This window comes from Neophocaena asiaeorientalis, unplaced genomic scaffold, assembly GCF_003031525.2.
Source record: "Neophocaena asiaeorientalis asiaeorientalis breed wild unplaced genomic scaffold, Neophocaena_asiaeorientalis_V1.1 scaffold45, whole genome shotgun sequence".
Taxonomy (NCBI): Eukaryota; Metazoa; Chordata; class Mammalia; order Artiodactyla; family Phocoenidae; genus Neophocaena; species Neophocaena asiaeorientalis.
Genome location: NW_020174642.1, coordinates 12,615,586 through 12,639,408, shown reverse-complemented (window position 1 = coordinate 12,639,408; position 23,823 = coordinate 12,615,586). Strand labels below are relative to the sequence as shown.

General features: G+C 59.4%; 1 protein-coding gene across 8 annotated transcripts; it reads left to right on the top strand.

Annotated features, from left to right (window-relative positions):
• Nucleotides 1-353: 353 nt before the first annotated feature.
• Nucleotides 354-23,792, top strand: SLC19A1 (solute carrier family 19 member 1). 8 transcript variants are annotated; one of them, XR_003004964.1, is made up of 8 exons: nucleotides 2,522-2,930; nucleotides 4,152-4,390; nucleotides 8,408-9,176; nucleotides 9,254-9,446; nucleotides 12,234-12,375; nucleotides 20,605-21,382; nucleotides 21,726-21,816; nucleotides 22,295-23,791. XR_003004964.1 is itself a non-coding variant. In XM_024758169.1 (7 exons), the coding sequence occupies exons 3-7, from the start codon at nucleotides 4,202-4,204 to the stop codon at nucleotides 20,827-20,829; spliced, it is 1,518 nt and encodes a 505-aa protein (XP_024613937.1). In that variant the 5' UTR covers nucleotides 2,522-2,930; nucleotides 3,654-3,801; nucleotides 4,152-4,201; the 3' UTR covers nucleotides 20,830-21,445. The 8 variants fall into 8 exon arrangements, 6 of the variants coding, with proteins under 6 accessions (XP_024613938.1, XP_024613940.1, XP_024613939.1 ...); XR_003004963.1 differs by having other exon boundaries at nucleotides 21,726-23,792; XM_024758169.1 differs by lacking the exons at nucleotides 21,726-21,816; nucleotides 22,295-23,791 and adding an exon at nucleotides 3,654-3,801 and having other exon boundaries at nucleotides 20,605-21,445.
• The last annotated feature ends 31 nt before the right edge of the window (nucleotides 23,793-23,823 follow it).

Genomic DNA, 23,823 nt, shown 5'->3' with positions numbered 1-23,823 from the left:
AGCCAGGCGCTGCGGGGGTAGGCGCCAGGGGTGCGCGAGGAGTTCGGGAGGGGGCTACGGAGGGTGCGGCCGGGCGTTTGGACGCACGGGGAGTAGCCCGCGCTGGGCGGCCAGGGGCGCGTGATCGGGGGCGGCGACGCGATGGGCTGGGGTGGGGACTGAGCCCCGAGTCCCGGGGCGCGGGGCGTGCGCGCGGGGCTGCTGCGCCCGTCCCGCGGGGACCTCGGGTGCCACGGTGGGGCGCATGTCAGAGACCGTGCAACTGCTGTCCGCGGTGACGTGCGGCGGGGGCGGGACCAGGTGCGCCCCCTCCCCCAGCCTCCCGGAAGCGAGCCGCCGCGGGGCATTGTGGGCAGTGTGGTCCCTTCTAGCGCCAAGCAGCGGAGGCCGTGAGCGCGCAGGTAGTGGGGTTCCCCTGTCTGCTGGAGCTCCGGGGGCGAGGACCGGGGGCTGCGGGAGGAGCGCGGGGCTGCACGCGCTCCGAGTGTCGGGGTGGACGGGGGCCGGTGGCTCTGGGGCCCGGGGAGAGCACAGGGCGCATGGGCCCCTGGTGCCGGGCTGGGCGCGGGGGCGCTGGCGCTGAGTGAAGGGGCGGTGAGTCCCACGTGCAGCCTCGCCTCATGTGGGAACCCAGGCGCACGCTCCAAGCGTCTGTCACCTTCGGTCTCCGCGCGGGCCTGTGGAGAAGCCCCCGGTGCGCTTCTGGTCTCCAGCCAAGCCACTGTCGTTTCCTGCGCCTGGAGTCTGTAATTGTGAACAACTTCCCCTTGGAACACTTCCTGGCGCGGTTGGAGCCCAGCGCTGGAGACTGTCCAGAGCAGTGGGACGCTCTACACGTCTACGGGAGGAAAGCTATCCCCCGGGTCCTATCCAAAACACTTGTCCTGAGTGTCCAGGTGTCCGCCAGGCACACACGTGTGTTCGTGGGGTTCCTCGCCACGTGGGGATCCCCGGCCGCAGGTCTCAGATTACAGGCTGGAATCGGGGCCAGCTCGGAACTCCGGAAAGCATGCAGAAGCAGCCGTCTCCCAGGCTGCCCACAGTGCCGGAGCCGGAGTCCTTGGAGCTCCCTGAAGGGGGCCCAGCCTCGCTAGGGGAGAACCTTGCTCCGCGTCTGCCCTTTCCTCTGCACCCCCATCCCAGGCCCCAGTACAGGTGGCCTTTCCTCCCGGGGGCCCTGCTGCTCCCGGGATGGGGCCACGCAGCTCCCCGTGACCCTGCGGTCCAGCCATGGGCCCATGAGCTGGCAGCCCTCCACTCGTTTTGGAAGCTTTGGGCAGCGCGTCCGGTGGTGCGGAGCCAAGTGTGGGAGACTGTGGGAGGGACGCACCTTCCAAAGTGGGCCCCGCCTGGTGTGGCGGGTGTCCCTGTAGTTCAGATCAGTGCCACCGCTCACGGCCCCGGGTGGTGGTCCCGCAGCGGCCACAGTGCCGGCTCCTTGAGGCCTGGCCCTCCTCTCTTCAGTGAGGCCTGTAGGGGCGTTTCCGCCTGTGACTGGTGACAGAAGTCAGCGCTGCCTCGCGGCCCCCTCCCCACAGTTCTGCCCTGGGTGCCCCTGCAGGGGCCCCCTCACTGTGGGGAGCCAGGGGTGCTGGTGAAGGGCAGGCCCAGGACTGTGCCCCCCACAAGAAGTTGGAGGAGGGCCTTATGTGGGTGGAAGGGACAGATTTTAAAGCAACGCTCAGGAAAAAACGTCAAGCAGGAATGAAAGTGGCCATTTCTGAAGGGAGCCCCGCGGGTCTGGTACCTTCTGTGCTCCTTGGCATCCTCACTGCTGTGTCTGCTCCCCTGGCACGGGGCAGGGGGAGGCTGGCTCCAGGGGTCACTGGGCCGCCACGGGGCGGTAGAGGTTTCCTAGGATAGGCAGCTGCCTTTGTCCGGGGTGGCATCTTCACTCACGTCCTTGGAGAGCGGGTCCCTGGCACCCGGGCTGAGTGAGAAGCACAGAGGTAGTTTGAGTCCCTCTTTCTGGCACGTGTAATGGCCCTTCCCAGCCCCGGTGAGAAGGCTGCCTTCCTTCGGCCACCCCTTCTGGGTGGCAGGCCTGAGGCTCAGGGGCTCCTTGAGCAGATGTTTTCGGAGACAGCAGGTAGAAGGCTCCCCGTGCAGCCTGGGAGACCCGCCAGCCAATGGGCTGCAGCCCAGAGGCGAGACCGTGTGCATGTGAGCCCAAGGTGAGCCCCTGGCCCTTTGCTTCCTGTGATCCAAGAGCAGAGGAGGCCTGGGTTTCTCCCTGCTGGCTGGGGGAGGCCCCTCCTTCCTTCCAGCTGTCCCGTAACTCAGGAGGAAGGTGAGGGACTCCAGCACTAAGCACAGCGTCCCCAGACTGTAGGGGTGGGGCTGGGAGGGAGGGGGCGCAGCTCGTGGGACACTCCCCGAGACCCCATGTAAACCCCGTCCTTCAGCCCTGCTCCCCGGGTGTCAGCAGACACTGCCCCCTCCCCCTACCCCCCCCGCCCCCCGCCACAGCTCCCTGGCCATTGCAGGGTGTGGACCCTTGCATGTCCTTGCTTCTGGGGGTGGCGGTGGTCCACCACAGTGTTGTGACCCTGGAGGACTCCTGGGACCCTCAGGGCTGGGCCCCGGGGCCCTGGGGCCCATCTGCGTGTCGGTGGAGGTGGAGGCGGGATTGCGGTGTTGGCCTGAAATGCTGGAGGCGGAGCTCTTATCGGTGACCAGCTGGGAATCCCGAGGCAGCAGCTCCCTGCGTGCTCACCTGTTTGGGCGTGTCTGGGGGCCGTGTCAGGGTGCAGAGTCCTGGAGTGTGTCCGAGACCTTCAGACACACTTGTGACAAGCTCTCACTGCAGTCTCAGAAGCACCGCCTTGGGGTTTCAGAAGTCACGTGAGTCCAGGAAATAGAAAGAAGAAGCTGGTGAGCTTGCGGGGTTCTGGTATCTGAGACTTCTGCCCCGGGATTGGGGACGCCAGGTAGGGAAGCCTGTGTCGTCTCTTTGAGCGCAGGGGCCCCTGGGGGACAGGGAGGGTGGGGCGCACTCCTGGGGACCCTGGGCTTGGTAAATTCTCGGCTGCTCGCCCCACACGGGGTGCTTGTCTGGCGGACAGTGTGCATTTCTCTGGCGCCCAGGGGGCAGTGCCCTGGGAGTGGGAGAGTGAACTTGGGGGACTCCTGGGGCTGGAGTGGGGGACCGTGTGTGCACCCCCTGCCCCAAACATCAGAGTCTTTCTGCTGGAGCCATTTGGCCTGTGTGCTCTTGGGGGACCACACCTCCCGGGGGGAGGGGTGCCGGGGGAGGGGCCGGGTTCCAGCCCCCGTCCTAGCTGGTGTTTCGCCTGGCCCTTGAGAACGTTGGGACCTAGGACCCTGTAACTCCTGGGCCACTGTTGGCCCCCTCACCCGTACCCTGCCCCCATTGTAGCTTCACAAACAAACCTGCCAGCCGCAGCTTCTTCAGGGGGTTACTGCTGTCACACAGCAGCCCCCCATTTTCCCTCAGTCTCAGAAATAAACACAGGAGGAAATAAGAACAGCCGGGCTCTGACTGTCATAGTTCCCCTTGCTGAGAAGGGCCAGGCCTGTGTTGAAATCGTGGTACTGGGGTGAAGTCTTACTCTGCCCTCGGTGGCCCCTGGGGGTTCTCTGCCCCCATCCCCGACCCTGGACCGTGGTCTGGTGTGTGCCTGGCCTGGCAGGTCCTCCTCCTGCCACGTCCTCTGGGCCATCGCGGGCGCGACTGCTTCTCCTCTGGGCCTGGCACTTGGACGTGCCTGGTGCTGGGACACAGTGAGGATCAGGCCGTCAGACCTTGCGGGGGAGGTGCACGCAGCCCAGCACTCGCACGTGAGATGAGCCCGGTGTCCCCGGGGACCTGGATCTTAAATTGCATTTAGTTTTCATTACTTAACATTTCTGGGCCCCACGTGGTTGGCAGCCACCCTGTGGGAGCTGCAGCCCTGGAGCCCCCAGAAGTGGTGACAGTGTGGCCTGGCTGGGCCTGGCTCCTGGGTCGTCACAAGCTCCAGGCTGGAGCACGGGGCTGGGACTGGGGCTGGGGCTGAGGCCTCTCCACCTTGTGAGGTTGAGCCCGATTGAATGACAGGGGGAGGAGCCTGTTGCAGCCAAGTTTCCGGGGGTGGGAGATGGCTGCGGGCTGTCTGCTGAGCTGCCCTGACTCTGGCTCTCCTTCCCAGGTACAGAGTCCCCTTCGGTCTCCTGCAGGGCCACCGGGGACCTGGGCAGCATGGCCCTCTCCGGCCCGGAGGTGGAGAAGCAGGTCCCGACGGAACCCAGGCCGGGCCGCAAGCTGCAGTCCTGGTGGAGCCTGGTGTTCTGCCTCTGCTTCTACGGCTTCATGGCCCAGATGCGACCCGGGGAGAGCTTCATCACGCCTTACCTCCTGGGCCCCGACAAGAACTTCACGCAGAAGCAGGCACGTGGGTGCGCGTGTGGGCGGGACGGGCCGGAGTGCGGGGGCTGCTCGGGCTGCGGGCGCTGGCGGCTACCAGGTCCCCGCTGTTAGAGGGATGGCGGGTCCGGCAGAGGGGTCCATGCCTGCCGTGGGCCTCTGAGGGGAGAGCTCAAGGGGGCCCCCGCCCGCCCGCTGGGCCCTTGCTTCCAGCAGAGGCCTGTTTGCCCAAAGGGATTACGGAAGGAATTTGCCTTTTGCTCAGAACAAGGACAAAGGATCTCATTGGAACCTGACTAATAAGCTTATACCCGATGGGAGTTTTTGGGGTCAAACGTGTAGTAGAAGCAGCAACAGGCAGTGTCCCTCCCTGTTTCTGTCTCCATAAAATAAAACAAATCCAAAGGGCTCAGAGGCCGTTGGTTGATGAAGCTCACGGTCAGGGCTGTGGTCACCACACCTGCTCGACCTGCCTGAGGACCGCCCGCCACCCCAGAACCTGGCCCCGGCCCGCCAGCCCTGTCTGTCCCCTCCAGGGTGGCCGCCGGCCTCCACACCCCCTGTCGCTGGCCCCCGTTGGCTCCCACCTGGATTTCCCACTTGATTTCTTCAGGGAGCCCCTGCCTCTCCCTGGCCCAGAGCTCGGCCCCAACCCCTCACCAACCCCAGAATTAAGTCACATGGAGTCGCCGTGCAGATGAGTCCTGCCCCCTCAAAGTAGTCCTCTTGGAAAATGGACACACCAGGGTGCCCGGGCCGCGTGCACAGGCTCAAAGCTGTGTGTGTGTGATTGTGTCTGACCGCACGGCCAGCACTGCAGCCAGAGGGGTCACTTCCCAGGTGAGTCCGGGGTGGGGGCTTGCCTCCCTCGAGCAGCCGGTCTGGCACATCCCTCGCTCACTGATTGGCCAGTTCCCTGGACACCACTGTGTTCTGCAAGGGGCTGTCTTCCACTGCGGAGATGACGTAGGAGTGAGTGGGAAGCTCCGTGAAAGTAACAAGAAGGAAAACCTGTCATGAACTCCCCCCACCTGCCCTCTTAGCTCACACAGTAACTGATTACAGTAGGTCGCAGAAATTAAGCCACCCCCCAGGCCTTGGGCGCGACCAGAGGATGGCAGAGGCCCGTCTGGGAAGAGCCCAGTGGGTCTGTGGCCGTCCCACACAGATTCGGGCTGCTGCCACCCAACTTGCATTCAGGGCCTCAAACCTCAAACAGAGGGCCTGCCCGCCCCTGCCCCAGGGGTCTCCGGGGCCTCCAGCTCGTCCCTGGGGGGAGACGCTGCTGCTGGTGGCCTCCTGCTGTGACCCCCTGAGCGCGAGGCCGCTGCCGGCTCCTCGGGCCAGCACCCGCGAGGCGCTGTTGAGTTCCTGCCCATCTGATAGATGGGAGAGCTCGCTGCCGGGTTTGCATTTCCTCGACGTCTGCCGCGGTCCCGTGTTCCTGGCTGTCCCCGGAGCGAGGCCTCGGCCGGTCTCCCCTCCCTGCGGGCGTCTGCCTTCCTGTGCCTGGCGGGCTCCACCGCCTGTGGGCAGCGGCTTCTCCTGTCTGCGCTGGCCGCCTCCCCGCTTGCCGTGTCCGTTGATGCCACAGCTTCGCCTTTGAATTCTGCCGGATTTTCCTTTCGGTTTGTGCTGAGGGTTTCCCCGCGTGCCGCCGCCCCCGGTTCGTGGAGCACCTCCGGGAGGGTCCGAGCTTCGCTTTGCGCCTTTGGGCCTGTGATTGCTCTGCATCTGAGCTGCCTGGGTTGGGTCAGGCCCCCACCCACTCCGTGATGACCCCTGCCCTTCACATCATGACCCCTGCTGTGTGAAGGGCACTTCACACAGCAGTCCTTCCAAGCCCGTGGCTGACCCTGCCGTGCTGGCGGGATCCTCTGTGACGGCCCCTGTCCTGTCCTCCCTCCCCATCAGGCAGGACTCGGCGCCCCTCTGGGTGCTGCCAGGTGTTGACTCTAGGGGCTGCTCCTCTTGGAATTCAGGTGCCCTCTGGCCTGGCCTGGCCCTGCCCTGCTCCCCGGGTCCTGCCGGTCCTCAGGGCCCCCGGCGCCCCGTCCTGGTCCTGGCTGCTCTGGGGCCCCAGCCAGGCCTCCTGACTTCAGAGCAGCTGCTGCCCTGAAGCCACCTGGGTCATGACCTGGGCCCAGCTCCCACGTCCTGCCCGTCAGCCTGGACCCGGCCCGTCCAAATCGAGGTGTTGGGAACGTGGCCCAGCGATGCTGGACCGAGGCCAGTAGGAGGCCGTCCTCGTGCCAGCTGCCCCAGGGACTTTGTGGGTGCCCGTGTGCTTGCCCAGCCTGAGAAGTGTGGGCAGCGGCAGCAGGAGGGAAAGACCAGCTGGTCTCCCTCGGCTCTGACCCCGTGGCCCTTGCAGCTGTGCAAGCTGTCTGCCAAGAGGTTTCGTCAGCTAGCTGAGGGATGGTTTGGCGTTCCAGGAATTTTCCGTAAACAAGGCTCTGACCCCTCTGGGACCAGCGTTGACTACTCACCCTGCCCCGGGGACGGACTTGCACCAATGCCGTCTTGGACTGTCCTGGGGCATTAGTGCTCAGTGTTTGGGGGACCACAGCCTTTGGGGTCAGCCATGGCTTCTGGTGGACATGTGGTGCAGGAGGCCACTGGGCAGGGGGGCCCTGGAGGTGGTGGGTGTGCGTGCCAGCCCAGGGTCCTGGGCACAGCCTGGGAAGCGCTGCCCTGGGGCTGGCTGGCCAGGTGGCACATCCTGGGTGGACAGATTCGAGGGCTGCAGGAACCCGCAGGTGAGCCGGCTGCTAAGCAGTGGGCTTGGCTGGGCCCCACGTGCTGGCCTGGGCTCGGCCCCAGGTCCTCGGCAGCGTCTGTGAAGTGGGCCTCGGTGCCTGCTGGCCTTGCAGGGCTGAGGGCCCCCTGGGCTGGTGCAGGGATCGCCCCATGGTGTTAGCAGGTTGTCAGGCCTGAGTCAAGGTTAGCGCCCTGAGTCAGGTAGGACCCAAGGGAGGCCAAAGGCTCTGAGAGCCCAGCAGGGCCCGAGGCTCACCTGGTGCTGACCTGGCTGATCTGAGCCATGGCCGGGCCCTGGGCAGCGTCGGGTGGAATCCCTGTGTGGGGCTCTCAGTCGGAGCCCCTGGGAGGTGTCGGATGGGGTCTGGTGCAACTCCTGTGAGGGGCCACCTGCTGAAAACCCACCTGGGGCCTCAGGAGAGGCTCTGAGCACAGGGTGCCTCCCGTGTCCATCCCCCAGGAAGGGGCCAAGGCCAGGGACCTGGGCCTCTCGTGAGCTGGGACCTCTTGCTGGGGGCTGGGCCCAGGTGGGTCCAGGATGGCCCTTCCTGGGCGGCCAGGGACACAGCTGGCTGTCATCCCAAGTGGGTCTGTGGCTCTGGCCTCTGCCCTGTGTGCCCAGCAGGGACGGTCCTACTGGGCCAGCCCTCTTTGAGTGGAGAGCTGAGTGGCCGAGGCTGCGGGCGGCTGCCTTGGTGGAGCCGGGAGTCCTGGGTCCCATGGACACATCCCCCTAGTCCTGCCTGGCAAAGGGGGGTTGAGGGCCCGGTCCTCTCCTGCATCCCCTGTGCCCTGGGACCGAGTGGGACCGGCCCCTGAAGGCCTTCCTTGGTGGCCAGCATGAGTGTAGATTGGTCACAGCTCTGTTTTCTGTATCGGTAGACTTCAGGTGAAATCATATCATGTTTCTATTTCGTTAGAAACAAGCCTGGATCAGCATGGCTTACCATGTAGTTACTGATTATTTTCAGCGTACATACCAGCTCTCTGTGTGTGTCAGCACCGAGCTACTGTCTGAGAGGCACGCCCGTGGGAGATGGGGTCAGGGTAGAGCACGGTGGGGGTCGGGCTGTGCTTTGCTCCATTTCCCTGGCTGCCCTGGACAATCTTAACGGGCTGCACGTTTTTGGAGGACGGCGCTCCCCACGTAGTCCTGGGGGCGCCGCGCTGAAGGGGTGCGTGGGGTCCGGGTGGGGCTCCCAGGCACCCGGCCAAGCCCGGTAGATGTGATGGGCGCCGGGCGCTCCCGGGGCTCGGGGTCACACGCCTGCCGTCCCGCAGGTCACCAACGAGATCACGCCCGTGCTGTCCTACTCCTACCTGGCGGTGCTGGTGCCCATCTTCCTGCTGACCGACTACCTACGCTACAAGCCGGTGCTTCTGCTGCAGGGCCTGAGCTACGTGTCCGTGTGGCTTCTGCTGCTGTTCGGCTCGTCCGTGCTGCACATGCAGGCCATGGAGTTCTTCTTCGGCATCACCATGGCGGCCCGCATCGCCTACTCCTCCTACATCTTCTCGCTGGTGCCCGCCGCCTGCTACCAGCGCATGGCCGGCTACTCGCGGGCCTCCGTTCTGCTGGGCGTCTTCACCAGCTCCGTGCTGGGCCAGCTGCTGGTCACGATGGGCAGGGTCCCCTTCTCCACGCTCAACTACATCTCGCTGGCTTTCCTCACCTTCAGCCTGGTCCTCACGCTCTTCCTGAAGCGCCCCAAGCGCAGCCTCTTCTTCAACCGCGGAGCGCCCGCGAGTGCCGGGGCCTCGCCCTCCGAGCTGGACCGGATGAACCTGGGCCAAGGGCAGCCCACAGGTGGGAAGCTGGGCCGGCTGCCGGCCTCCTGGCGGGACTCGGTGCTCGCGCACATGCTCCGCGAGCTGGGCCGCACCGCGCGGCTGCCGCAGCTGCGCCTCTGGTCCCTCTGGTGGGTCTTCAACTCCGCCGGCTACTACCTGATCGTCTACTACGTGCACATCCTGTGGAACGTGGTCAACCCCACCACGGACACCACGAGGGTCTACAACGGCGGGGCGGACGCCGCCTCCACTCTGCTCGGTACGCCCCGCCTGCCTCACCCAGACAGCGGTGACCCGTGAGGCCGAGGACGGCGCTGACGCGTCTTGTCTCCCCAGGTGCCGTCACCTCCTTTGCCGCCGGCTTCGTGCAGCTCCGCTGGGCGCTGTGGGCCGAGCTGATCATCGCGGTGGTGACGGTGCTGCAGGCCGGGCTGGTCTTCCTCATGTACAGGACCAGCAGCATCTGGCTGTGCTACTCGGCCTTCGTGCTCTTCCGTGGCTCCTACCAGTTCCTGGTGCCCGTCGCCACGTGAGTCGGGCTGGTGGGGGGTGGCCACGTGGGACTGCTGGCAGGAGAGCCCCGAAAGACCGCAGCCGAGGGTGGGCAGCTGGAGGGTCGTGCGCCGTGTGTATCGAGAGGCCTCCTTCCGGAAGGTTCCACGGGTAGCTGCAGGGCTATGTGCCAGGCAGCGTGGAGCGGGTGTGCTGGCACGTCACTCACATCAGGAGGCGCGTGAGCCCTGGATGCCTTTAGCCAGGGCCCCGCTTGTCCACAGCGCGCCCCGTCCTGGCCACCAGGATCGCGGGGCTGGGCAAGGAGCCATGTGGGCATCCCCTTTGCTCCCCTCTTGAGCCACGGTGTCCACAGGGACCGGACCTCGGGAGGTCCTTTCTTCCAGTCTCCTGGCCCTGCTGTCCCATCCTGGGTCATTCCCATCCCCTCCCACTTCTGCTGCTGGGCACAGTGGCCCACAGCCCAAGAGTGACTGGGTGACCCAGCTTGCCTTCTGCCCGGGGGAGCCCTTCCCCTGACGCCCTTGTGTTCCTCACACTCCTGGGGATGCTCCAGCACTGGCCCGGGGACATCCCGGGAGCTGCCTGCCAACCACCCGTGCCTTCCAGACCCTTCCTCAGCCCGCATCTCGCTGGCTTCTGACACCCTCGTACACCCTTTGAATTGGACCTGTCACGAAGCTGCACACGTACACCATGTGTTCACCCCAGACACGTGCTCACACCGTACGTGTTCACACCGTAACATGCCCTCATGCCACGCACAGCACACATGCTCAGGACACCTCCTGCACCTGGCAGGTGGCCTGTCATTGTCTCCCGCTGTTTGGCCCTAGCTCCGCTCTGAGCCCCGTCTCCCTGGGGGCACCTCCCGCCCCACTTGGACTGCCCACTCCGGTCACACCCAGCGAGATCTGTCCCTGCCTGGTGCTGAGCTCAGACCGTGTCCTCGAACTCCTGACCCTCTGCAGCCGTCGCCCCGCAGTGTGGTGGCCTGATTGCCCTGAGCCGTCTCACAGGAGCACCCGGCACCCAGCGTCCCTCTCCTGCCCTGGGCTGCGTCCTTCCTTTCCTCCCCGTCAGGGTCAGTGCTGCCCAGACACCCCGACTACCCTGGCCCTGCTCTCTTGATTTCTGCTCCTAATGCCCCCCTGCCCGCGTGGCCATGGCTGTGGCCTGGACTCCGTGCACACTGGACGCTGTGTCCTCCTCTCCTGACACTCAGCCTGGAAACGTCCCACCTGTCCCGTCACTGTCAGCGTTTCGGAACGGGCGCCAGGGCCGTGGGTGTCTTTCCCTCCCTTTCCTTCTCCCAGGACCACTTAGTGTCTCACGTGTTCTTGTTAATTGTAAAAGCCATAGATGTTCGTGGCAAAAAGATCCGATACGATGCAGAAAAGGTCAAATGTGAGGCAGAAAGGCGTGAAGGAGACAGCAGACCTCCTCAGACCCCAGACCCCGTGGCTGACGTGGGTATTGGGCTGCCTGGAGCGAGCCGGGGTCACTCTGCACCCCTGCCCCTCGTAACCGCGTGGCTCCATGTCAGAGGGCATTGTCATCTGTCCTCCTGGTGATGAGGCCCCTGTCTCCGATATCTTCCCGTGACAGAAAACATGGGAGCCACCCCCTCTCACCTACATTTTTCTTCCCAAATTCTGACAATGGCCTCAGGTGGGTCCTGGAAGGGAGCCGGCCAGGTCAGAGGGCACGTGCTTTGGAAGGGGGTTTCAGAGACGTCGCAGACGCTGTCCAGGCAGGCACACAGCCCCTGCGGGTGGTGGAGGGCGGCCCGCGGGCTAGTTGCCTTTCCCTGGTGTCCTGCCCAGTTTATACCTGTGGCTTCTTTTTCTGCCGGGATTTCTTTTTTCGCGATTGTCTGCAGTGCGCTTACCTCTACCACATGTGACGGGAGCCTTTTATTATGTGTTGCCGTGTTACCGTTTGCTTTAATCCGACTCTCGGAGTTCGCGCAGCACTGCCTGAGTCAGTTGTGTGTGTGGTGTGACGTCCTGCCCGCGCCTGCGGGACCTGGCCCAGCGCCCGCTTCCCGGGAGTGAACCTGCCGTTAGGGACCTTTGATCCACCGGCTGTCTTCTCTTAGTTAGTGCACCGTTTGTCACGTGACTGCTCATCCTTGCCCTTCGTGTACTGCCCCCTCTCCCTGAGCCCCCAGCAGAAGCTCCTCGGTCATTCTCCGTAAAGGCTTCGTGGGTATTTTTGTTCATTTATTCTTCAGAACTGACACTTCTTGATCAGTTTTTTCTGTTTTTTTTAAAGGCACTTTGGGGCTTTTAATTGGAAGTACGTTCAAATGTTAATTTCTCTGCCGGGCACCGCAGGCTCTGAGTGTATTAATTCCTCTTGCCTTCTTTATTTGTTTTACGGTTCTTTCTGTAATTTACTGAATCATTTAATGACAAAGGACTTTAATCCCGGAATTTTCCTCGTACTCTGTCCGTGCAGTGCCCCATCTGTTAATGCCCGGCTCTCATGAGGCTGATTTTCTGGGAACGCTGTAGTGATTATGACTTACTCTGTCCTGGAGTTACCAGGAGACTTCAAGCATCTCCCGAGGTTGCCTTCTGCACCTGGTTTTGCACTCGCTTTGTGAGTCATTGCAGGAGGACGTGCCAGGTCAGGACGCAGCCCCAGAGCGGTAGGCAGCCTGGGCACTGGGCGGGTCTCGCCTATGCCCCGCGGCTGTTCCCGGTGGCCCGGGAGCGCTGCCCCGCACCTGGGCCGTCTGCGCCTGTGCGTGCACCTCGCTCCCAGCAGGGTCTGACCTCGCCGCTTCCCCGTTAAGTTTTCAGATCGCGTCTTCTCTTTCTCAAGAGCTCCGCGCCCTTGTCTTCGGAGTCAACACGTTCCTCGCCACTGTCCTCAAGACCATCATCACCCTCGTTGTCTCCGACAAGCGGGGCCTGGGCCTCCCGGTCCGCTCTCAGGTGAGCCCCCGTTTTGGGCTCACTTCCTTGAGGAGGGAAGGCTCTGGAGCGTGTCCTGGCCAGGCCTCCTCGTGGCCACGCAGCCAGTGGTGTTGCCTGTCCCGGGACCCAGACCACAGACCCGCTGAGGGTGGGGCGTCTCCATCCAGACCCCCTGGACTGAGCGGGAGCAGGGAGGGAAGGGTCAGAGGGCCAGGTGGCAGGGACCACAGTCCGGCCTGTGCGGCTCCCTGCCAGGGCTGAGTTTGGGGCTGTAAGTGCCGCCCACATCTGGGCAGTGCGGTGGGCATGCGTGGTCGAGTGTGGCGAGACCTCTGGGGCCTCCAAGGCTGGCCTGGGTGCAGGTGGCTCTGGAGGTGCTCTCACCGGCCCTGGGCGCCCCCTGCACTGGCTGAGGTTCCCGGAGGGACAGAGGCGTGGCCGAGCATCCCCTGTGCCCTCGTTCAGGTCCCTGCCTGTGACGGGTCCTGGCTCACGTGGCAGCCGTCTGTCTCCTCTGTGGAGGGTGTGCCCTCGTTCAGGTCCCTGCCTGTGATGACGGGTCCTGGCTCACGTGGCAGCGGTCTGTCTCCTCTGTGGGGGACAGCAGGGAGTGGAGCTCGTGGGGTTGACGTTGGCGCCTGCTGGCCCCTTTCCCGGCCCCTCCCTCCATCCAGTCCTAGGCGGGTCCTCGGTCTTCCAAGAAGAACTTGAGAATTCCTCTTCGCTGTGAGACTGGGGGCCACTCGGGCATGTGACTCCCAGTGGCCTCACCCAGGGCAGGACCAGTCTTGAGTGAGCTGGAATTAGCCAGAGGATGGTCCCGTGGGAGGGATTGTCACCGGGCTCCCCCGGGGATCGTGCCCCGCCCTCTGCCTGTGGGACGCAGCCTCCATCTGCTGGGAGCCCAGACCTCCCTGGGGCTTGTTCGGCTCCGTGGAGAAGTCCCAGCCCTCCGTCCGAGGTGCCTTGGTGATCCCAAAGCTGGCCAGGAAGGAAGTCCCAGGCATGAGAGACCCTCTTGTTCGGACACTGGCTGTCTGGATGGGGTTTGGACATCCATTTTGGTGAAGGACATCAGAGCCTCTGGTCCTTTGTGTCCACATGGGCAGGCAGGTCTTGGCCCTTGGTCACCAGTGGGGCCCTCCGGGGACACTGCCCCATCCACCCCAGGCTGAACACTGGGGACTGTGGCTGAGCAGGGTGGCCAGGCTGGACTCAGGTCCACAGGGCCATGTGCCACTGCACCTACGGGGTGGGCGGGAGGGGTTGTCCGGAGAGCACAAGGCCTGTCGTCCAGAGGTGGCGGGCTGGGGCCTCCTTCCCCAGGGACCCTCCAGGGGAGGCCTCTCCCCGAGAGCGGTGGCCTCGCAGGGGAGCATGTTGTCCCCTGGCCTTTCCATGGGGCCTTGCCTGGCAGCCGTCCAGCTGGCCTGGGAGGGGCCCCAGTACCTGGGGGAGCCTCTCCGTCCCTGGAGCCCTGGGTGTCCCGGCTCTGGGCAGTGGGGCTTCCGAGGGCCCAAGGCGGGGGGCAGGGGCTGGGCCTTCCTCGCCTGACCTGGCCCCAGCCCCTTCCACGTGACAGGTTCTGGCCACGCTGGGTCAAGCTGACGACAATATATTGATTTTTCTCCTGCTGGATTAATTTCCTGGTTAAAAGGTAACTCTAGAGGTTGGTTCGTAGCTAGAAATCCTGGTGGCATCCAGAAGGAAAGTCGCCCCGGCTCGTCCTACTCACCTTCCCTGCACGTGGTGTTCTGGGTGCCCCCTCCCTCCGTCCCGGGTGGCGAGAGTGGGGCAGAGCCGGTGGTGGGAACCAGCACGGAACAGGCAGGGAGCTGGCCTGGGCTGGCTGGTCTTTTAAGTTGAACTCTACTTCTGGGTCACCACACACTCACCTGTGGGGTAACAGGTGATGCAAAGACTCACGTACCTGGTGTGGGCCCAGCCTCCCCACCGGTCACGTCCTGCAGTTCTGCGGTGCGGGCACTCTCGGGATACGGACCGTGCACAGTCGAGACGGGAGTATCCCTCCCTGCCCCCTGCGGCCACACCAGGCCCCCACCCTGCCTCCTCCCTGACCCCTGGCCACCACGGTCTGCCCCCCATTTCTATAGCGTTGTCATCGCGAGAGTGGGACCCTGCAGCTGTGAGTCGGGATTGCCTTCCCCACTCAGCCCAAGTCCTGGAGATGCATGGCTACTTCACTCCGATCCTTTGCTACATGGGGCTCCGCGGTGGCTGGACCACGGCTCATTTACCCACTCACCGCCAAGAGCCCTGGCTTTATCCAGTTGGGGGCTGCTCTAAACATTTGTTTATAGCTTTTTGTGTGAACGCAGTTTTCCATTTCTCTGGATAAATGCCCTGAAGTACAGTTGTTGAGTCACGTGGTGGCTGCCAGACTGTTTTCCACGGTTGCTGCACCATTTAACATTCCCACTGGCCTGCCTGAGGGATCCGGGTTCCCCACATTCTCATCAGCGTTCAGTGTGGCCACCGTTTCTGTTCGGCCATTCCGAGCCGTGTGGAGGGCTGGTGGTCCCTGTGGTTCCATTTGCATTTTCCCTGGTGGCTGTGACGCTCTTCTCCCCACGTGCAGCTGCCATCTGTACATCCTCTTTGGTGAAGTGTTTCTTCACTTTTCTGCCCATTTCCTAATTGGCTCCTTTGTTTTTTTTTTTTTTTTTTGCGGTACGCGGGCCTCTCACTGTTGTGGCCTCTCCCGTTGCGGAGCACAGGCTCAGCGGCCACGGCTCACGGGCCCAGCCGCTCCGCGGCATGTGGGATCTTCCCGGACCGGGGCACGAACCCGTGTCCCCTGCATCGGCAGGCGGACTCTCAACCACTGCGCCACCAGGGAAGCCCCTCCTTTGTTTTTTCACTTGAGTTTTGAGAATGTCTGTGTATTCTAGGTAGTAGTCCTTTGTTGGATGTGTGCTTTGCAAAGGCTTCTCCCTGCTCGTAGCTCACCATCTTATCTTCCTAATAGGGTTGTTTGTAACATAAGTTTTTAATTTTGATGAGGTCTGATTTATTCATTTGTCCTTTTGTGGATCTTAGTTTTGGTGTCACATATAATAACTCTTTGGCCCTGGGTCCCAAAGATTTTCCCCAACATCTAAGTCTGTGACCTGTTTTGAGTTAATTTTTGTGTAAGGTGTGAAGCTTACAACATTTCATTCCTTTGTCTCTGGATGTCTGGTTGCTCTAGCACCATTTGTTGAAAAGACTGCATTGCTTTCCACCACTTGTGTGAGTCTGTTTCTGGGCTCTCTGTCTGTTCTGTTGAGCTATGTGCCTACCCTCCCTCCACTACCACACTGTCTTGCTTGTGTAGCTAGGTGGTAAGTTTTTGAAATTTGGTACACCGATTCCTCCAACTTTGAAATTAAAAAAAAAATTATTTTAGCTATAATAGTTTCTTTGCCTTTCCCTATAAATTTTAGAGTAATCATGTGTATATCTACAAAAATTTTTGCTGGGCTTTTCTAGGAATTGCATTAAGCTTGTTTATCAATATTGGGGGAATTGACATCTTCTACTATGTAGAATCTTCCAACCTGTGAACATGGTATGTCTCTCCATTTACTTAGAACTTTGATTTCTTTCAGCATTTTGTAGTTTTCAACATGCAAGTACTGTAGTGCTGTGCGTGTTTTGTTAGATTTATTCCTAAGAATTTCCTTTTTTTTTGAGCAATTGTAAATGATACCGTATTTATAGTTTTGGTGTCTGCATTAATCTTCTAGGGCTGCCATAACAAAATATCACAGGCTGGGTAGTTCATGCAGCAGAAATTTATTCTCTAACAGTCTGGAGGCTGGAAGTCTGAGATCAAGGTGTCAGCAGGTTTGGTTTCTCCTGAGGCCTCTCTCCTCAGCATGCAGACGGCCGTCTTCTCCTTGTGTCCCCATGTGGTCTTTCCTCGGTGCGTGTGCACTCCTGGTGTCTCTCTCTTATAAGGAGTCCTACTGGATTAGGGTCCCACCCTCATGACCTCATTTAACCTTAATCATTCCTGAAAGGCCCCATCTCTAAATACAGTCACAGCGGGGCTTGGCGCTTCAACAAATGAATTTGGAGGGACACAGTTCGTCTCATCACAGTGCCCAGGTGTTCACTGCTAGTACGGGCAGACCTCGTTTATTGTGCCTCACAGATACTGACTTTTTTACAAGTTGAAGGTTTGTGGCAGCCCTGCATCGTCAGATGACAGCATCTTTTAGCAATAAGGTATTTTTATTAAGGTATGCACACTGTTGTTTTTAGACATAATGCTATCGCACACTTAATAGACTATAGTATCGCATAAACATAATTATCATATGCCCTGGGAAACCAAAAAATTTGCGTGACTTGCTTTATTGCAATATTTACTTTATTGCGGTGGTTCGGAACTGAACAATATCTCTGAGGTCTGCCTGTATAAGAAATACACTGATGTTTGTGAGTTAACCTCGTATAGTCTTTCTGAGGTCACTTATTAGTTCTGGGAGGTTTTTATTTTAATGTTTTTTATCTATTTTTCTTGCCTTACTGTTACTGGCTAGAACTTTTGTCCTTATTATTTCCTTCTTTCTACTTGCTTTGGATTTATTTTGCTCATCTTTCTCTAGGTTCTTTAGATGGGAGCTTAGATAAATCGTATGAGAATTCTTCTTTTCTAATATTTCCATTTCTTGCTATACATTTCCTTCTCAGCCTGCTTTAGCTACACCCCACAGATTTTGATATGTTGTATTTTCTTTTTCATTCATTTCTATGTATTTCTATCTCCTTTCATACTTTCTGGTTGACCTATGATTATTTCAAAATGTGTTGTTTATTTTCCAAGTGTTTTGATATTTTCCTGTTATCTTTCTGTTATTGGTTTCTATTTTGATTATGTTCTATTGTGAGCAGAGAACACAATCTGTATTATTTCAATTCTTATAATTTGTTGAGGTTTGTTTTAGGGGCCAGGACATGGCCTATCTTGTTATAAGCTCCATGTACACTTGAAAAGAATGCGAATCCTGCTGTTTTGGGGTGGAGTGTTCCATAAATATCGATAAGGTCCTATAGTTGATGGTGGTATTGCTTTCTTCTCTATGCTTATGGATTTTTTTGTCTGGCCTATTGTTGAGAAGGGGTGTTGAGGTTTCCATTTATAATAGTGACTTTGTCTATTTCTCCTTTCAATTCTGTCATGTTTTTGCTTCATGTTTTTGCAGCTTTCTGTTGCATTACACATACACTGGATGTCTTGGTGGATTGAGCCTTTTATCATTATGTAATGTTCTTCTCTGCCTGTGGTCATTTTCTTTTCTCTGAAGTCTACTTTACCTGATATTAATGTAGCCATTCTGCTTTCCTTTGGTTAATGTTTACATGACATATTATCTTCCATCCTTTTACTTTTAACTTGACTATATTGTTATACCTGAGTTTCTTGTAGATAGCTTATGGTTGTCGTCACGTTTTTTTAATCCACTCTGCCAATATCTGTCTGTAATTGGTTTATTTAGACCATTTATGTTTAGTGTAATTGTTGATGTATTAGTCCTTATGTCTGACATTTCAGTTTTTGTTTTCTTTTTATTCTCTCTGCCTTTTGTTTCTGTTTTCCTTTTTTGTGCCTTCTCATAGATTATTTACAGATTCTTCAGAATTTCATTTTGGTTTATCTGTTGTATTTTTGAGTGTATCGCTCACGGTAACTTTTTTGATGGTTGCTCTGTGTATTAAATGGCCAGTTGTAGCGAAGTATTGAAATCTCGCCTCCTTTAGGTCACTTTTCTCTCTACTGCTTAAGTACAAGTGTCTTACTTATTTCTTCTGTATACCATTAGAGCCACCTAAGATAGGATAATAAGTTTTGCTCCAGCTGTCAAACATTTAGGAAACTGAAGAGAAGGAAAGTCTATTTACCCACAATTTCAATCACTGTGTTCTTTCTCCTTCTTGATGTTCCAGGTTTCTTATCATTTACTTTCTGTTTAGAGAACCTCCTTTAAGCATTCTTTTAAGGCAGGTCTGCCAGTGACAAATTGTTTTTAGTTTTTCTTTATCTGAGAATGTCTTGATTTATTTTTCATTCCTGAATTTTTCAGTATGAGAAAAATTTGTCATATCCTTGTGGCCTTCCTGGTTTCTGATGAAAAATCCACTGTCGTTCTAATTATTTTTCCCTTAAGGTGTCATTTTTTTTTTTTCTGGCTGCTTTCAAGATTTTTCCTTTTTCTTTAGCTTTCAAAAATTTGAATATGGTGTGTGTTGGTCTGATTTGGGGGTGTTGTCTTGTTTGGGGTTCTCTCAGCTTCTTGAATCCATAGGTTTATGTCTCTTACCAAACTTGGGAAGTTTTCCCAGTCATTATTTCCTCAAGTACTTTTTCAGCCCCATTCTTTTTCTTTCTTCTTATTTTACACCCATGACACAGTGTTACATTTTGTCCCCTGGAGAATGAGGCTCTGCTTTTTTTCCCCATCTGTTTTCTCTTTGTTGTTCAGATTTGGTGATTTCTATTGTTCCATCTTCCAGTTCACTGATTCTTTTCTCTGTGCCCTCCATTCTGTTGTTGAGACCATTTGCTGAGTATTTATTTTGGTTATTATATTTTTCAATTGTAGCTTTTCTTCTTTATCTCTTCTGTTTCTTTTCTGAGACTTTTTTCGTTTGTCTCAAGCATGTTTGTTATTGCTTGATGAAGCATTTTTACGGTGACTACTTTAAGATCCTTCTCAGATAACTGTAACATCTCTGTCATCTTGGTGTGGGTGTCTGCTGATTGTGTTTCATTCATTTAGAGATCTGTGTGTTTGTAAGTGTGCTGAGTGATGTTTTTTAATGAAACCTGTACACTTTGGCTATAATATTTTGAGACTCTGGCTCTCATTTAATCCTTCTGTTTTAGCTAGCTTCTCCTGACACCGGCCTAGCAGAGGACTAGGGGCATGCACCTCATTATAGCCAGGTGGGGTGGGATTCTAGGCTCCCCACTCAGCCCTCCTCACGCTGAGGGGTGGGGTGGGGCTTCTCCTTACTGCTGGGCAAGGAAGGGAGTGCCAGCTCCGCACATGGCCTGCAGTGGTCAGGAGGGCCATGGTTGCCTCATTACTGCTCCCCACGTGGCCTCCAGTGACACTGGTTGGGGGGGGAGCATTCTCACTGCGGCTGGGTGGGGTAAAAGTCCTGACTCTTCAGGGAGGGGGGGCACCACCTGGGGGGAGTGAAAGTCCAGGCTTTCCATGTGGTCCCTACGGGGATGGACATTCCAGCTTCCCACTGGGCCCTGACCAACACCACCCGACGGGGGTGGGGGGTGTACAGCCTGGGTCATGAGGGTGGGGTCTGGCTAGAGGAGCGGGGCTCCCACTCATCAGGGTCCTGTCCTGCTGGGCGGGTGGGGGTCCCTCTCCTGCTCCTTTGGGCACAGCAGCTTTTGTTGAGTGTTTTTTTCTGTTTCCTGGTATTTCTGGTTTGTGGGCTTCTTTGGTTCCTTTAAAAATACATGCAGCAGAAAGAAAAGAAGCCCAGGGAGCACACTGCCGTGGTGCTCCTTGGATTCCAAGGCCCCAGCTAGTCTGCCCCCATCCACTTTTCAGAGGCACCTTCTGTGTGTCGTCTGTGCAGTGTCCAGGGTTCTAATCGTACTTGCGAGGAACAGGCAAGTCACGCCAGCTCCATCCTCCCGGAAGCCAAGTCCCCGACGTTTCATTGCCTGGTTTTGCTTCTGAAAATGAGCTTTCCCAGAAGGGCTGAGCACGCAGTGCTGAGGGGTTCTCGGGGAGGCCACTCGGGGCAGCTGAGCTCCGGGGCCGTGGGCGGGACTCACGCTCGTCTGGCCCACACGCGAAGGAGACCACCCTGGATCCCCTGCCCCCTGCGGTCTGAGAATCGGGGGGAGTTTCCCGTGTGCTGGGCACTCCTCCCTGTGCATCACCGCTGTGCAGCTTCACTGGTCCCGGGGTGCAGGGCTGCACTGCCCTGGGGCCACGGGGGCTGCGGGGGCCGGGAGACCTGGGCGGCCTGTTCTCCTCCACCAGCCTCCGCCCGCACAGGTGTCCTCCGTGAGGACTTGGCCCCAGAGCCAAGTGCACATTTGCTGTCACACAAGGTGATCGAAGTGCTACGGGGCAGATGGCGGAGGCGCAGAAGTGCTGGGTTTGCAGAAGCTCTGCTGGGTGGGTGGAGGCTGGGCCCTGCTCCGGCCTCCACGACCCCTGGGTGCCCCCGCCCGCCTCACCTGCACCCTCTCTGTTCCAGTTCCTCATCTACTTTGTGTACTTCCTGGTGCTGTTTGTCGCCTATGTGCTTGCGGCCTTGCTGACGGGCCTGCGCCACTTCCGACAGGGCCGCCGCCAGCCCCCGCCACCGGCCCAGGAGCTGATGAGTCCGATGCAGGAGCCGGCCGCGCAGGACGGGCTCGCCCCAGAGGACGGCGTGCGAGCCGTGGGGGAGCAGAGGCAGCAGCCCGAGGCCAAGGCCTGACCCTGCGCGACCTGCTCTCCCGGCCGGTGGGCGGCCAGGTTCCTGGCACCAGACGCAGCGGGCCTGGGCCTTGACCTCAGAGCTGACACGTCCCCAGCAGCTGCCTGTCTTCTGGGTGTCAGCAGCCAGGTTTCCGGCATCGTCCACATCGTCAGATGGCGGCACCGGTGACTGACAGGCCCCCGGTGCTCTGTCGCTGAGACCCAAGCCTCGGGGGCCTCCAGCCTCCGTGAGGGGTCCTCGGCTCACCCCGAGCGGGGCACTCCTCAGCCCTGCTTCACGCCCTGGCTGTGACCCGCGGCCTGCTGGGGATGCTCAGGCAGCTGCCCGGCCATTGGGGGCTGCTTTGCTGTCCCTGCCTACACGTGGCCGGTGCGGGGGGTCCACGTGCACGCCAGACCTCCCTGCTTTCACCCCCTTGTCCCAGGGAAATGGCAAGGTGGTCCCAGACGCGAGCCCAGGGGACCCGGTGCCCACGGGGTGACCCGGGCCCTGGGGGTGGGGGCCGTGTTCCTGAGCCTGTGGCTGAACTGTGACGTCTGCAGTTGTCCAGGTACTTTCGTTGTAAACGATGCTCTGTTCCTTTTTTTGGAAAAAAAAACCTGACAAAAATGAGGACCCTGTTCTGGCTTGTTTCTGGGGGAGAAGTGGGGCGCTGGGGGTGGCGGCTCCGTCGGGTGGAAGCCCGGGAGCACCGGCTCCTCCGCTCTGGGCTTCACCCCAGGTCCTCTCTGCCCTGCGATCCGGAGCTGGGTGGATGCTGACCCGCTCCCGGTGGTGGGGGCCGCTCACGCACCAGCCCCCGGGGGACTTGCCCACGTCACCCGGGCACTGCCACCGGGCCCGAGAGCCGGTCGTGCTTCCTCTGACACGTGACACCATCCGCTTGGCCCCAGGCACGTGAAGCAGACGCACAGCCCGAGTGAGGGGACCCCTGACTCCACGCATCCATCCGGTCGAGAGGGTCTCAGCCCTGCCCCCCAGCAGGTGAGGACCCAACCCCGTCCTGATCTGAACCCGTCCCCTCCCATGGCCTCCGGCCCTCACCCAGGGTCTTCGGGAAAGGCCGCTGCTGTGAGTTCAGAGCAGGACGCCTGGTGGAGGAGGGGCCGGAGCTGGCTGCCCCCTGGGACCCCTGAGGTCGGGTTGGGTGAGCAGGGCGTCTCGGGGCACCCTGAGGGTCAAGGAAGAGGCTGTACACGCAGCTTGACTCAACTCACGGCCGTTGGTGTGGGTCAGATAGGTCAGGTGGTCCCCAGGCGCCTCCACACAAGACACCACAGCCGACCCCAGGGCGCTGCTGGGAAGGGGCAGCACCCCCTCCATGCTCAGGGAGCTGGCGGGGCTTGATGGGTGGAGGAGGCTCGCCTCTGGTTACTGACCCAGGAGGCAGGGCTCTGCTCGGTGCCCCCCGTGAGCACGACCCAGGGCCCTGATCTCCCGCCTCTGCCTGCTCCCCCTGCAGCCTCCCCACAGGTGCTGGTCCCCCCACTCGGCCTCTGCCACCCCTAGTCCCGAGCCCCTGGGGCACCACTGAGCCCCTGCTCTGTGCAGTGTGCACGGCCCCTCGGGCTCAGACATCTGCCACAGCTGTGGGGGGCACGGGGGCCGGGGCCGGACCACCTAGCCGGCTCCGAAGAGCTTGTGAGGCTGCTGGCCACTGCCAGGGAGACCCTGAGAGAGAAGAAAGGTGTGGGGCGCCTGTGGCATCCGTGGACAGCCGTGTACATCCATGTGTATCTGTAGCTCACATCCGTGTACATCTGTGTACACCCGTGTGTATCTCACACCCATGTATATCCACTCACATCTGTGTGCCTCTGCGTGTATCCATGTACATCCGTGCACAGATGTGTATACCTGCCCACGTGTGTCTGTCCGTGTACACAGCGCACCCATGGTGGCCCTCCATATCCGGCCATTCCACATCTGGCCATGTGCCAGCCACTATTTACATGGAATTTACATTGTATTTACAACTGTTTATATAGCGTTTTTCTTGTCTTAGGTATGATAGTAACCTGAGATAAATTAAAGCATACAGGAGGATGTGCATAGGTTGTATGCAAGGGTCCTGAACACCCGCAGGTTTGGTATCTGAGGGGGTCCTGGAACCAACCCCCCACGGGTACAGAAGGACGACCATGCATCTGGGAACCCATGTGTGTTCATGGGCATCCGTGTACCTCTGCGTATACCTGTGCCCACCTGTACTCTAGCAGGACTGGCCACCTGGGCCGTCCAGAACAGAGACTCCTGAGGACTCGTGACGGTGAAAGCCGCTTGCAAACCAAGTGTCAGTGTAAATGGTCATTTTTATTCGGCGCCTGTTTGGAAACCACAGACACAGTTCACAGGACCAGCCCCTGCGGTTTACAGTCACAGCGCCTGGACAGCAGACCCTGGGGCAGCTGGGCTGTGGGCCACCCCACCAGCTCCCCTGGAGATGTCCCCTTCACTCCTCCCACGAGGAGGGCAATGACGTGGGTTTGCCCCAAGACGTGCTGCTACAGACAGTGGTGAGCAGGGTCCAAGCACGCGTGGCCCGCCTGTGAACACGGCCCAGCCCCTCCACGCAGCCTCGCCCGTCCCGGGGCTCAGCTGGGCAGCCTGTGGGCTCTGTCCTGGCGGGGGGCACGTGTGGCCTTCTGCCTCCGAGGGCTTCTGCCTCTCTGTCCTGCAGAGGTGAAGCCAGGGCCTTGGTGCCAAGCTCAGGAGGCAGGTCTGACCCAGGACTTGAGGCAGCCTGGGTCTGGGCTCAGTTGGGTCCCCAGACATGCTGCTGGGCAGAGCTGGTCAGGCATTGGACTCAGGGAAGGAGTGCCCAGTGTGAGGTCTGGGCCCAGGGACCCGGTGCTGGTTTATGGACCCCAAAAAGCTCTCCCAGTACAGTCCGGGCCGGGCCAGGCTCTGTGCCGGTGGGACCTCAGGGGACACGGGAAGCCAGAGTGGGACAGAGAGGACCGCAGACAGGCCCACGTGGTGGGGCTGGCC

What these genes read in the sequence shown, in the direction of transcription:
- SLC19A1 (XM_024758170.1), top strand. Translation starts at nt 4,202, where the DNA reads ATGGCCCTCTCCGGCCCGGAGGTGGAGAAGCAGGTCCCGACGGAACCC. An exon ending in AGAACTTCACGCAGAAGCAG is followed by an intron (nt 4,391 to 8,407) that starts GCACGTGGGTGC and finishes GCCGTCCCGCAG; the next exon opens with GTCACCAACGAGATCACGCC. An exon ending in TTCCTGGTGCCCGTCGCCAC is followed by an intron (nt 9,447 to 12,233) that starts GTGAGTCGGGCT and finishes TTCCCCGTTAAG; the next exon opens with TTTTCAGATCGCGTCTTCTC.